This window comes from Vitis vinifera, chromosome 8, assembly GCF_030704535.1.
Source record: "Vitis vinifera cultivar Pinot Noir 40024 chromosome 8, ASM3070453v1".
NCBI lineage: Eukaryota > Viridiplantae > Streptophyta > Magnoliopsida > Vitales > Vitaceae > Vitis > Vitis vinifera.
In genome coordinates this window covers 21811462-21826727 of record NC_081812.1, presented here as the reverse complement: position 1 = coordinate 21826727, position 15266 = coordinate 21811462, and the positions used below count along the sequence as shown (strand labels likewise).

The 15266-nt window shown below is 28.5% G+C and overlaps 2 protein-coding genes across 2 annotated transcripts; both read left to right on the top strand.

Moving 5' to 3' along the window:
• Nucleotides 1–482: 482 nt before the first annotated feature.
• Nucleotides 483–1197, top strand: LOC100253717 (dirigent protein 2). Its single transcript, XM_002280781.4, has one exon. The coding sequence runs from the start codon at nucleotides 520–522 to the stop codon at nucleotides 1087–1089; it is 570 nt and encodes a 189-aa protein (XP_002280817.1). The 5' UTR covers nucleotides 483–519; the 3' UTR covers nucleotides 1090–1197.
• An 11835-nt stretch (nucleotides 1198–13032) lies between these two features.
• Nucleotides 13033–13764, top strand: LOC100258868 (dirigent protein 22). Its single transcript, XM_002280755.5, has one exon. The coding sequence runs from the start codon at nucleotides 13076–13078 to the stop codon at nucleotides 13652–13654; it is 579 nt and encodes a 192-aa protein (XP_002280791.1). The 5' UTR covers nucleotides 13033–13075; the 3' UTR covers nucleotides 13655–13764.
• The last annotated feature ends 1502 nt before the right edge of the window (nucleotides 13765–15266 follow it).

The following is a 15266-nucleotide window of genomic DNA, read 5'->3' as shown; positions in this document are numbered from 1 at the left end:
AAAGATAAGATAAATCTAATACAAAAAATATGTTTTCATATATCATTATGGTCTTCTCCACTATTTATAACTTTCGATACAATCATGTATTTCATCTTAAATATTCATTTTTTTTTTTTGGTAACTTGATCTTCAGTGGATTCTTCTTAGTTTTCACGTCTAATATGCTCGTTAAGGAAATATTATTACGAGTCTAATTACAAGTAGGGAAATGGTAGTGATTTTAGGATAGCATGTTTTCAAATATCTAACTAAGCCAAATAATTTTATTTTTTATAATCTTGATTTATTATTTATTATATGTGTTAAAATTTATATGTTTTTGGGCCTCAAGCACTGGATGCTTAGTGACTCCACGACATCCTAAGCCTCGAGAACTCGACCACCCGTAAGTGTCGGTGACACTATTAGGCTTGGTGCTAAATTTTTTTTATTTTTGTCTTCATTCATACATTTATAAGAAGGTATGGTTGCGCAAGTATACACACAAACTTTTTCCATCTTTGTCTCTTCTCCACGATGGCAAAACTCCTCATCCTTTTCACTATTTTCTTCTCCACCATTGCCGCCGTCGCGGCCTCCGGCTCCAGCGGGGAATCCCACCGTTTCTCCAGGAACCTTTCTCCGGAATCGATGGGCCTCAAGGAAGAGAAGCTCAGCCACCTTCACTTCTACTTCCACGACATCATCAGCGGCCCGAAACCCACCGCCGTGAGAGTCGCTGAGGCCGCCATGACCAACAAGTCGGCGACGATGTTCGGCGCGGTGCTTATGATGGACGATCCCTTGACTGTGGGACCCGAGCCCAGCTCCAAGCTGGTAGGAAGAGCCCAAGGAATATACGCATCGGCGTCGCAGGAGGAAATGGGCTTGTTGATGGTGCTGAATTTTGCTTTCATGGAGGGCAAGTACAACGGCAGCACTCTCAGTGTTTTGGGCCGAAACACTATCTTTTCAAAGGTGCGGGAGATGCCGATCGTCGGCGGCAGTGGGCTTTTCCGATTTGCTCGTGGGTATGCTCAGGCGAGGACTCGCACCTTCAATCTAGATGTTGTTGTGGAGTATAATGTTTATGTCTTTCATTACTGATTCCTGCAATTCTGTCTTAGCTTTTTCTTTGTTTTCTTTCCGATAATTATTGCTTTTTCGTTTTTTAATTTGGAATCATGAATGGGAAAATTTTAAATTATTTGCTTATTCCACATATTTTACTGCTAATTTAATAAACATGTCGAAATTTGGAAGGAAAAAAAATATAAAAATAAAAAATAAAAAATTCTTAAGATTCATGATTAATTATAGGCTCATAGGATGGTACCTAGCATGTCGATGGCCCTTCAAGGACTCGATTTTCTTTGGGATAATTACGGATAGGTGGGTTAAATAGGATAATTACTGGAAAGGGTGTAATCGAAAGGACAATAATATTTTGAAATATCAAAAATGCCTTCCAACTAAAATTTTTAAAATTTAAAATATTTAAAATGACTTAATTTTTTGTTAGGACATCTATGGTACATGAGTCCAACATTTATTGTAATTATTGACGTTTAAATTTTAGATTTAACCATTACCATTATTATATATGATGATGATGTAATTTGTTATTTAAATTTACTATTTAAAACAAAAATATTTCTAACAAATATTTTAAAATAACATTTAATGTGTTTTTTTTACATTTTTTATTTTTATTCTAATTTTTTTATTAAGAAAGTTTCACAATCATATAATAAAAATAATGATTTTTTCATATGTATTTTTCTAATTTAAAATTAATAAATTATATTTTTGTGTTAAATTCAAGGAAGATCGATTACTTAATTTTTCATTTGGATTATCTAAAAAGAATAAGAAAATAGAGAATGTTTAATTGTTTTTTATTTTTTATAAGAAAATAATTTTAAAAAATTTATATGATATTTCCATTTTTTTTTCTTTTGCATAATATTTTTTCTTAATTTTCATATATATGTATATATATATATATATATTTTCCTTGATAGATAGAGTGGATGATGTTAATACATATTATATGTTAAATATTAATAAGGTATAAAAAGTGATCTCTAACATTATTACTTTTATTATAAAATACATGTACGATCAAAATATGTTATAATTATAATATAAATACACTTTCATTACAATAAAACCTAATTAGGAAAATTTAAACTTTTTTTTTATAAAAGTTATAGTTTTGTATGATCATACCATATTTCATAACACATTTATATTATGAATCACTTCTAAAACCAAATAAAATATTATTTTGAATTCATGAGACTCATAGCTTTTTTTATTTTATTATATATATATATATATATATATACATAAAAGTTATTAAATAATTTCAATATGTTAGGTGAATGATGTTAATATACTGATAATGATACGTTAATACCATAAGATAAAATTAAGCATTTTAAAAATTATCATTTTTGTAATAAAATATAAGTATGACATAAATGCATTATACTTACAACATAAATACACTAATGTTACAATATATTATAATATAATTTAATTTATTTTTTTGTTTAATTTTTTCACATATCATATTATCCAATGAATAGTTACGTGTTATTTCATTGAATAATTATGTGTTATTCAATTGAATATTTGTATATTAAGTTAATAAAGTTGTAAGGATTAAAATAACAAATTTAACGATCAAAATATTTTTTGTTTTAAATAGTAAATTTAAATAATAAATTATACTATTATCAAAATCTTGATTTAAAATTTTAATGTCAATAATTACCATTAATATGAGGTCCTGCACCATAAATGTCCTAACAAAAAGTGAAGTCCCTTGAATGCTTTAAATTTTAAAAGCTTTTTAATCTAATGACATTTTTAGTATATTCGTTATCAAATGGGACCAACCTTCCCAATAATTATCATTAGGTGATTCCCCCTTTTTCTTTGTACTTTCCACGTAGCATCATCTGCTCTTCATATTTGATCCAACCGTCCCTAACATTTACAGCTTTCCTCATCGGAAGGAAAAGAAAAGACAGGTGAGCGTCACCATCCTCTAATGCGTTAGGACCACCACCCCATAAAGTGCAGGGAATCATCAAAAACCCAAATTTGGAATTTCCGAAATCCACGCCGCTCATCAAGTAAGTCAACGAATGTCTTTATACATTTTTTTTAATAGTTTATGAAATTTTATTATAAGATCCATTTCTCTTATGTTTAACCATATAAATGACTACATACGAAACCATTTTTGAAAATTACTCCCAAATGATATTTATTAATGTCGTAATTTTAAATATTTTCAATTTCGATTATTTTAATTATAAATAAATAAACATATTATTTTGAATAAACGAAGATTTGGTATGAAGGCAATTTGTTTAATTTTTTGGTTTGAGAATTTATAAATTTACCTTACATTAGTCAGTCACATATACAACATCGGATTTTTGTTCACTTAAATTAACACCTACCAATGAAAAAGGTAGAGTATTGCAACTTAAGAAGTTTGCATTGTCCAACGAGAAAAAGTAGAACACTATAATTTAAGAAGTCTGGGGTATAAAGAGTTCGATTTTAAACCTAAAGGGTCAATGTGCAAAACAACATGGATAAACTGAGAGTTTAAAATGTGTTAAACCCACAAATAAATAATGAAGCTAAATATATATTTTTTTTTTTGCCATCATTCATTTATTTATAAGAAGGTATGGTTCGGCAAATGGACGCATAAATTTTTTCCACTTTTGTTTAATTCTTCTCCACCATTGTTGTCGCCGCGGTTCCAGCCAGGAATCCTACCGTTTCTCCAAAAAATTTTCTCCCAAATCGATGGGTCTCAAGGAAGAGAAGCTCAGTCACCTCCACTTCTACTTACACGACATTGTCAGTGGCCCGGAACCCACCGCCATGAGAGTTGTTGAGGTGGCCATGATCAACAAGTCGGCGACAGTGTTCAGCACGGTATTCATGATGGACGATCTCTTAATCGAGGAACCCGAACCCAACTCCAAGATGGTGGGAAAAGCCTAAGGAATATACGCATCGGCGTCGTAGACGAAAGTAGGCTTGTTGATGGTGCTAAATTTTGTTTTCATTGAGGGCCAATATAACGACAGTACTCTTAGGCTATGTTTGGTTCCCGGAAAATTTGAGGGAAAATGCGAGGGAAAGAAAATACAAAGGAAAAGTAGAAGGAAAGAAAAAGTGAAGGAAAATAAAAAAATAGATTAAAAGTTGATAAATTATTTTTTTTGTTACTTCAAACTCATTTTATTTATTTTAACTCATCAATATAAAGATTAAATAATTTAAAAATACATAAGTTTTTAATTAGTTTTAATTATATTTGATTTTCTTTGATATTTTTTATAGGACAACCAAACATGAGAAAATCATTTTCCTTAGCATTTTTTTTCTTTCCTTTGTACTTTCCGGGAACCAAACATAGCCTTAGTGTTTTGGGCCGAAACATCGTCTTCTCAAAGGTGTGGGAGATGTCGATCGTCAGCAGCAGTGGGTCCCACACCCCAAATTCTTGGGCAACTTAGAACTCGACTTGTGACCCCTGGTCATTACTCATATCCAGCCTAACAATTAATCGAAACACCTTGATTTTTTTTTTCGATAAAACAACTAATCCTAAATAAATTTATTAAGCTAAAATTTAATGCAACATATTATTTTATTTTTCCAAAACCAACTATTATACTATCTCTTGTTCACAAGTATAATCAATCCACCTGTCATTTTTCCACCTTATGTGATAACCCAAATAGTTACAATAATCTCTAAGTCAAAAAAGATATATCAAAAAATGTTTTACAAATTAACAAAACGTAATTTAAGTTACAAAAGTCCATATAACTCAAATTAATACATTTCAAAAATGTAATATAAATGAAAAACAAGCAATACTATGGTTCTTTTACTTTATGGGGCTTTCTGGAACACTTCATGTTCTTTATGTAATTCTTCAAAACTATATATGCATCTAAGAATTTTAGAAAATAAAAGGGTGAGCATTTCCATATTGCTCGGTAGAGTGTTTTACACCCAAACGAGTAAGAATTTCTAGGTTAATAAAATACAACCATATGTCAAAATATAATATTACATTTACATTATACACACTAAAAGAAACACCAACCATACAAATTTAAACCAATCAAAATTATCATTTATCTTATTCAATCATATGTTTAGAATATTAATAATTCTAAATTTACAAAATAAATAAGTCATTTTAGTCTTGAATAATATATTCAAACATATACTTGATAAATAATACAAATTATTTTTCTAAAAGCAATCATGATGCAAATGTTTACACGCAATCACACATTGCAATGTCGTTCTCGGGCTTTCACTGAATGATAGATGCCCGTACCCAAATATACTCCCCATTTGGAGTTTTCATATGGTAAACTTTTCAGTCTTTCACTCTAGGATCTCATTCTATTCTTAATTTGCTTTCTTTGGGGTCATTTCATTTCTCATTTTTCTTTTCTTTTCATTTTTGCCCTTTTGGGGGTTTTTTCATTATCATTTCCATTTCACACAACTATGATGCATATGAAATGCAATCAAATCATATTTTAACATTTATTATTTTTCAAGACATAATTCTATTTACTTCCATTATGTTTCATAATTTTCAACAATTCACACAACGATTTTTCTTCACTCTAATCACCTTGTATATTAAAGAAAATTCACAATTAATTTGTATAGCATCAAAACATAGTTTTAAATCTTAGCCACATAAATTCTATTTATTCCGACATGCTTAATAATTTCCAACAACTAATATAACAATTTTTTCTTCGATTACATAACCACACATACCCAAGAAAATTCTCACCAATGCAAATATAAAAAATATATAATTTATGTCATAATTTATTTATCTCCAATAATTTCAATAATTTTAACACCCAATACAACAATTTTCCACAATCAAGCCACCACAACATTCAAGTAAAATTTTCTAATAATTCAAATATTAACAAAAACCCAAATTCATATCATCATTTTATTTATTCCTAATAATATCAATAATTTCAATAACCAATACAACAATTTCCCACAATTAAATTACTAAAATCATCCCAATAAATTCTCAATAATCCCAATATCAATCAAATATAATCTCTACCATCATTTTATTTATTCTCAATAATCCCAATAATTTTTAATAACCAAACACAATCATTTTCTATAATTAAATTATCAAAAACATCTTAATAAATTCTCAATAATCCCAATATTAATCAAACATAATTCATACCATAATTTTATTTATTTTCAATAATCCCAATAATTTTTAATAACCAAACACATTCATTTTCAACAATTTAAATTACTCATTATCACAAAAATTCTAAATAAAATGCCTAAATCACCCAATAAAATTTCTCATATCACAAATATTACCTATTTAACTTCCAACAATGATATTTATAAAGTTTTTAAAGAAAAATGCATTAAATAAAAGTTGTAGGGTTAAGTCTCCCTATTTTAAATTTGAAAATCTAACCATTGAAATGAAAATTGGACTTCGTAAGAGTGTTGCTCGCGTTGAATAGAATATCCTTTTAAAATTTTACATGAAACATACTTCATTTGGTATATCATAGGCGATTCTTTTCCCACTCTCAGTCGACCGCATCTCTCCCATTTCTCTCATTTTTTTTAACTTCCCTACAATCGACCCACTTCTTTTTATATATATATATATGCTTATTAAAACAAAACCCAAAATGTCATGCGTGTTCCTTTCTCAATAAATTAAAAACATTATTCTTTAATTTTCATTCCATAATTATAAATTATACACAACTTATAATTTTTCACGTCAAGAAAAATATTATCGTATTCATAATTAAATTTACTATAAACTCGCTTTTAAAAAAAATATAATTTGACTTTAATTATGTGAAACATTTTTACTCTGAAATTCACTTAAAATACAATATAATTAAATATTTGTTAAGATATGGACTCACACATATTTGACAATGGTACATGACTAAGCTATTCGTCTTAATGTTTATTTTGTATCGGTTTTCCACAGTATGGGCCACCTTATGTGTAGAGCCCAACGCCTTCACAGGCCTTAGATGATGGGCCTAAGACTCGTGAGGCCCAATAGCCAAAGGGTATGGTCCCTAAGGCAGGAAGGTATAAATATAATAGACTGTGTGTCTGTTCATATAGATCACATCAGTTTTGGAATTAGAACAGACCTGTTTCTCTTCGGCTCCCATCGTCTGAGAGAATTCAGAAAGAAGGTGGTGTCCTCTACAGCCTTAGAAGATCTATACTGTATTCATCGCCGAAAAATAATCGACTCAGGTATGTTCTTAGACAACAGTGGAAGACATAATTTGAATGCTTGGTATACATATACTTTCTGTTTGTATTGTTAGTGATAATAGAGATAAAAAATGTTTATCAATTGGTATCAGAGCCTCCCATTTTTCACCAAAACTTTTATTAAATCAGAAACAACAAAAAATTAAATCTTGGGCAATTTCAGGTGTCGTTAAGACGCCGTTCAGGTGTTCAAAATGGACGCGGTTTTGACGTCATTCCGGCGGCGTTTTCAGGCATTTAAAAGGCACCATTTGAGGCACCATTCAAGGTGCGCCTCAGCCACCATTCCGACGCCATTCAACGTGCGCCTCAAACACCCTCAAAGCAAAGGTTCTCCATTTTAACTGGAATTGATTACGGTAAAGGGGACTTGACCGCCATGAGAGAAGCAAAAAAGAAGATTCGCCCAGTCTACCACTCACCCGGGCCCCGCGCATGAAAATCAAGTTATGCAGTGATCACCATCTAGGCCAAACCGGCATGGTCCCTATTGCACCTTCATCACAACCAATTCCCATGCCTTCTGCCACCTTGCAAACCTACCATTTCTTCCACTTTACCCCACTCATTTCATACCCATCACACCCATGTCGTCACACCCATACTGCTATACTCCTATCTCTTATCACCACCGTCCATTGTCCACCATTACCACCTTTACCGAATCATTTTCATTATACATAAGAGCACTTTCCATAGCGATGGAAGCTCCGGTGGCTGCTGCTGCATCAAAAGCAGCTGCTTCTCCAGCTCCTCCTCCCATTTTGGTATCAATCGGTTCGTGGCACTGTTCATCGCCCCTCTGCTTTCATTCCACTTCATCTCCCCCGTACCCATGCCTTCGTTTGCCTGCCCATGCCACGACTCACAAATTGTTGTTTTCATTCCACTTCTCCATTCTCTTACTGCTATAATCAACGTGAATTGGGTTTTGATCTTCATAGTTGATATTTTGAGCTTTGGGTTTTGTTGGTGGATATGACGGTTATGGTATGGGATATGGTTGCAACTGGTTTTTAAGGTGCTTACTGTAACCTAGATGGGTATGGCGAATATATGCATGGAAAATGGGTTTGTGGTGTGGGTATGACATTATTGTTATATGGAAAATAGGTTTGTGGTGCACTGGTGCTGTTGGTGCTTCACCTTTTCCATTTTTTTATTCCTTGGATTATGCATGTACACGTTTGGCCAATGATGCTAAGGCCATATGTCTTATTTTTATTATTATTTTCTTATTTTTCATCTTTTGATGCCAAAAATTTAATTTTCAAAATTTTAATCTTAAGATAATTTTCCAAAACTCCAGTTTTAATTTAATTTTTCAAAGCTCCAATTTTAATATAATTTTTCAAAACTCCCATTTTAAAGTTTAATTTTCAAAAGTTCCAAACTTTAATTATTTTCAAATTTAATTTTAAAAATTTTCATCTTTAAATAATTTTTCAAAATTTTGATTTCCAAATTTAATTCCCAATTTCCAAAATTCCAATTTTCACATTTATTTATTTAATCATTATTATTATTATTCTATTTATTTATTTTTAAAATTTCATCTTTAAATAACTCTTCAAAATTCCGATTTCCAAATTTAATTCCCAATTTCCAAAATTCCAATTTTCACATTTATTTATTTAATCATTATTATTTTCGTTATTATTATTATTATTTTATTCTATTTATTTATTTATTCATTTTTAAAATTCCATCTTTAAATAACTCTTCAAAATTCTGATTTCCAAATTTAATTATCAATTTCCAAAATTCAAAATTTCTCATTTATTTATTTAATCATTTTTATTTTCGTTATTATTATTATTCTATTTATTTATTTATTTTTAAAATTCCATTTTTAAATAATTCTTAAAAATTCGATTTCCAATTTCCAAAATTCCAATTTTTACATTTATTTATTTAGTCATTATTATTTTTGTTATTATTATTGTTTTATTTATTTATTTATAAAAAAATTTCATCTTCAAATTTAATTTCCAAAATTCCAATTCTTAAATTGAATTTTCAAAACTTCAATTTTCAAATAATTTTCGAGACTTCAATTTTCAAGTTAAATTCAAAACTCTAATTTTCTTCCGAATAGTTTTATTCCACTCCAGTTGTGAAATATTTTTTCAATTCTGCAACTTGTCATCATTTATTAGGGTTTTAGGTTGCCAAAAATCCTGATTTTAATAAGTCTGCTGCCATTCTCATTTTGGTATGTGCTTGTACAAATTTTCTTCGATTTTCAAATAATTTTCTGTTTCTCTTGATTTTAAATAAGTAATTTTTTCATAATTCCAAAATAATAGAATTTGTGAGACCAATTCATGCAAGATAAATTGAGCTTTGGTGGGGGCCCCACATATGAGTTTTCTCTTTTGATTGTCAACTACTATACTTAATGAATATTACTTGATCTTTGTTTTACTCTTTGATATGTATGTAATAATTTTATATTTGAGCTAACCTTATTTCCATGATAGCGCTTTATTACCTACAGGCAAAGTACGCTCTTACTCTCACTTTGTTTATTAATTCATTATAATGACTTGTTTTTTGCCTATGGTCATTGTGGGTATCCATTGATTTCCATATCAATTGTCACACTCGTCTTACTTTATTTAGTAAAAACCCATTTTTAGGGGCTTAGAGGGGTGCTACGACTCACCACCGTACTTTTCCAATAAATAACATGATCCTCGGACCCAGATTCGGTTTTTCACAGACCTATTTTTTTTTTTCTTCAGGAGTTATACTTAGGGTTTTTCTTTCTTATTTTGTTTTTCCCTTAAAAAATAAAACAAAAATAAATGGTCACTCAAAAAGTATTTTTCTAAAAATCAAATTTTCACCAAACAAATAAAAAGCGAGTTTCGCCATAGAGTGGGAATGTATCGAACCAAAATAAGGGGTCCACAATATTATTTTAAGTTTAAAAATTTGAGATAATAAAGTTTTTTTAATATCCCAATTGTTAACTTTTTGCAAAATAAAGGTTATTACTATTTTTATTTTAAAATAAAAATAAAAATTATAGTGTTCTCTTTTGTTTTTAAAATTGAAAAATTATTTTTATATACTATACAAGAACTCTTAAATGTTTACGTTGAAATAAAAATATTAATTTTAAAAACTATTTAAAAATTTGAGATATTAAAAAAAATTCCTATCTCAAATTTTGAATTTCTAAAATAATTTTTAAAGATATAAAATAAATCTTTACTTTTTATACAATATATTTGGTTTTATATGGAAGTTTCTAATAAAAAAATAGAAAATAAATCCAAACTTAGAGATTTTTTTATATTTTGTTTCCTTTAATTAGTGTAAGATTTAAGAGTATATGATTAAACTTAATACTTATTACTTAATAACTTAAGTTAAATTATACTTAAATTTATTTATAAGTATTAAGATTGTTTGATAAAATTAACTTAAAATTATCAAATTGACATATTTATCATTGTAAATTATAATTAGGGTAAATGAGGTTAAGTAAAGACAAAAGAGATCTTAAAAATAATTAGGATAAATGAGAGTAAAAAGGTAAAATAAAAATATAATTTTAAGAATAAGTTAATTATTTTTATTTATTATTTAACTTTATTTTTTATTTTAATTTATATCATTAAATTATTTGTTCACATATATTTAATTTATTTAATAACTTAAATTAAATTATTAAATCAATAATATTTTTTTATGACCTCAATTTCTCTGAGCAGTCAATGTTTCGTCGTTAGATTTTGCTTTCCTTTGTTTTTTCCACGTGGCATCATCTATTCTTTCATATTTGATCCAACGGTCCATAACAGATAATGTTTTCGCCGTTGGAAGGAAAGGAAAAGACAAAAAAAGAAAAAGGAAAAGAAAAAGAAAAGAAAAAATAGAAAAGAAACGTGAGCGTCACCTTTTGGGGCGTGCTTTTAGAGGTAAAATTGTAAAAATCAGTCAAAGAAAAACTAATTTTGGGCTTATAAACAAGGTATAAATATTAACCAGTCTGTGAATATTTCTTTAGGTCTTTTTTCTTGTCCCTTTGTTTTTTTTTTTTTTTTTAACATTCTCTTTGTTAATTTTCCACCATGGCCAAAAACTGAATCCCTGTCTTTCATAGTTATTTATGAGAAATTTAAGAAAAAAATTAATTTTGGTTTGGATATATTTGCTGATTTTTGTTTTTAAAATTAGAAAATAGTAATAAAATATTATTTTTAAAACCTGTTTAAAAATTTGGAATATAAAAAACAATTATTACTTTAAATTTGAAAATAAGTTTTAAATATGTAAAATAAAATTATACTTTTTTTATAATAGCTTTACAATTTATATGCACATAGTTTTTAGAATGACTTTTAGACATGTTCGAAAAAAAGGTGAAAAATTAATTGTCCCACTTTTATTTGTTTATAATTAGATTATATTTTCATGAAAATTACTTGAACATTATTAGACAAAATTTGAAGAGTATGATTTCATCGTTAAGCATGAAATTGTGCAATTCAATCCCTTCAAACTTGCTAATAATAAAGTCAAACACCTTTTGAAAGTTGTATTCAATACATTTTATTTAAAACCATACTTTGATAACAAGCCCACTCCAACCGATAGATTTTTGCTTTTCTACTCTACTTTTTATCCATTATGCGTAAAACCCTCATCTTCCTTCACAATATTCTTTTTATCCACGGGTGGCGGTATGGAATCCCACTATGTTTCCATAAACCCCTTTGTTGGAAATTAAATTTTATATATAATAAGTAATTCAACAACTTTAAATTTCTCCAAATGTTGAGGATTTGTGAGTCTTAATATGATGACACTTTATGGACACAATGATCATCTTTTATTAACAAAAAGGATTTTCCTTTATCTTTAAAATTATTATAAAATATTTATATATCGATGGTACAAAAAATAGGTCCTTGTCCACTTAGTACCCTTTAAAGAGAAGCATAGCATCAAGGTACCATACGCAAATAGGTACTTCTGAAAATCCACATCTAATAATTGAGATTTTCGAGAATGTTCCAATTGACAAGACTCGTGATTTATAACTTGGACTTTAGTTAAAAAGTTGCAATGGCCACACTGATCACCATCAAAATTGAATTAGGAAGTCAACAAATATTGTTATATAAAGAGTAATTCAATTCATTTTAAAGATAAGATAAATCTAATACAAAAATATGTTTTCATATATCATTATGGTTTTTTCCACTATTCCTAACTTTTTATACAATCGTGTTTTTTCATCTTAAATGTTCATTTTTTTTTTGGGTAACTTAATTTTCAATGGATTCTTCTTAGTTTTCGTGTCTAATATGCTTGTTGAGGAAATATTATTATGAGTCTATTGAAGTTGTATCTTAAAATTACATGCAGGGAAATGGTAGTGATTTTAGGATAGCATGTTTTCAAATATCTAACTAAGCCAAATAATTTTATTTTTTATAATCTTGATTTATTATTTATTATATGTGTTAAAATTTATATGTTTTTGGGCCTCAAGCATTGGATGCTTAGTGACTCCACGACATCCTAAGCCTCGAGAACTCGACCACCCGTAAGTGTCGGTGACACTATTAGGCTTGGTGCTAAATATTTTTTATTTTTTATTTTTTTATTTGTCTTCATCCATACACTTATAAGAAGGTATGGTTGCGCAGGTAGACACAAAAACTTTTTCCATCTTTGTTTCTTCTCCACGATGGCAAAACTCCTCATCCTTTTCACTATTTTCTTCTCCACCATTGCCGCCGTCGCGGCCTCCGGCTCCAGCGGGGAATCCCACCGTTTCTCCAGGAACCTTTCTCCGGAATCGATAGGCCTCAAGGAAGAGAAGCTCAGCCACCTCCACTTCTACTTCCACGACATAATCAGCGGCCCGAAACCCACCGCCGTGAGAGTCGCTGAGGCCGCCATGACCAACAAGTCGGCGACAGTGTTCGGCGCGGTGCTTATGATGGACGATCCCTTGACTGTGGGACCCGAGCCCAGCTCCAAGCTGGTAGGAAGAGCCCAAGGAATATACGCATCGGCGTCGCAGGAGGAAATGGGCTTCTTGATGGTGCTGAATTTTGCTTTCATGGAGGGCAAGTACAACGGCAGTACTCTCAGTGTTTTGGGTCGAAACACTATCTTTTCAAAGGTGCGGGAGATGTCGATCGTCGGCGGCAGTGGGCTTTTCCGATTTGCTCGTGGGTATGCTCAGGCGAGGACTCACACCTTCAATCCCAAAACAGGAGATGTTGTTGTGGAGTATAATGTTTATGTCTTTCATTACTGATTCCTGCAATTCTGTCTTAGCTTTTTCTTTGTTTTCTTTCCGATAATTTTATGCTTTTTCGTTTTTAAATTTGGACATCATGAATGGGAAAGTTTTAAATTATTTGCTTATTCCACATATTTTGCTGCTAATTTAATAAACATGTCGAAATTTGGAAGGAAAAAAATAAATAAATAAAAATTCTCAAGATTCATGATTAATTATAGGCTGATAGGATGGTAGGCATGTCGAAGGCCCTTCACGCACTCGATTTTCATCTTTAGATTTTTCTTTGGGAGAATTACGGATAGGTGGGTTAAATAGGATAATTACTGGACAATAATATTTTGAAATACCAAAAATGCATTTCAATTAAAACTTTTAAAATTTAAACCATATAAAACACTTATTTTTTTGTTAGGACATTTATGGTATATGAGTCTCACATTTATTGTAATTATTGACGTTCACATTTTAAATCAAAATTTTGGATTTAATCCTTACAATTATTATATATAATGATTGTATAATTTGTTATTTAAATTTACCATTTAAAGCAAAAATACTTTTAAAAAATATTTTTAAGTAATATTTAATTAGTTTTTTTTTGTGCATTTTTTTATTAAGAAAGTTTTATAATTATATAATAAAAATAATGATTTTTTCATATATATTTTTCTAATTTTAAACTAATAAATTATGTTTTTGTATTGAATTCGAGGAAGATACATTACTTAATTTTTAATTTGAATTATCTAAAAAGAATAAGAAAATGGAGAATGTTTGATCTTTTTTTATTTTTTATAATAAAATAATTTTTAAAAATTTGTATGATATTTCTATTTTTTTTTCTTTGCATAATGTTTTTTTCTTAATTTTCGTATATAATTTTTTGATCATTTTTTTTCTCAATACATCGAGTGGATGATATTAATACATATGATATATTAAATATTAATGAAGTATAAAAAGTGATCTATAAGATTATTATTTTTATTATAAAATACACTTATGATCAAAATATGTTATAATTATAATATAAACACACTTTCATTACAATAAAACATAATTAGAAAAATTTTAAACTTTTTATTTATAAAAGTTATAGTTTTGTATAATCATATCATATTTCATAACATATTTATATTATGAATCATTTCTGAAACCTATTTTGAATTCATGAAAGTCATGGTTTTTTTTATTTATTTATTTATTTATTTTATGTATATATATATACACAAAAGTTATTAAATAATTTCAATATATTGGGTAAATGATGTTAATATACTGATAATGATATGTTAATGCCAATAAGATATAAATAAGTATTTTAAAAATTATTACTTTTATAATAAAATATAAGTATGACATAAATGCATTATACTTACAACACAAAGATATTAATATTACAATATATTATAATATAATATAATTTATTTTTATTTAATTTTTTCACATGTTATATTATCCAATAAATAATTACATGTTATTCCGTTAAAAAATGATGTGTTATTTAATTGAATATTTGTATATTAAGTTAATAAAGTTGTAAATATTAAAATAAAAAATTTAAACAACATCAAAATGTTTGTTAGAAGTATTTTTATTTTAAATAATAAATTTAAATAATAAA

Coding starts and splice junctions, on each gene's coding strand:
- LOC100258868 (XM_002280755.5), top strand. CDS start 13,076: ATGGCAAAACTCCTCATCCTTTTCACTATTTTCTTCTCCACCATTGCC.
- LOC100253717 (XM_002280781.4), top strand. CDS start 520: ATGGCAAAACTCCTCATCCTTTTCACTATTTTCTTCTCCACCATTGCC.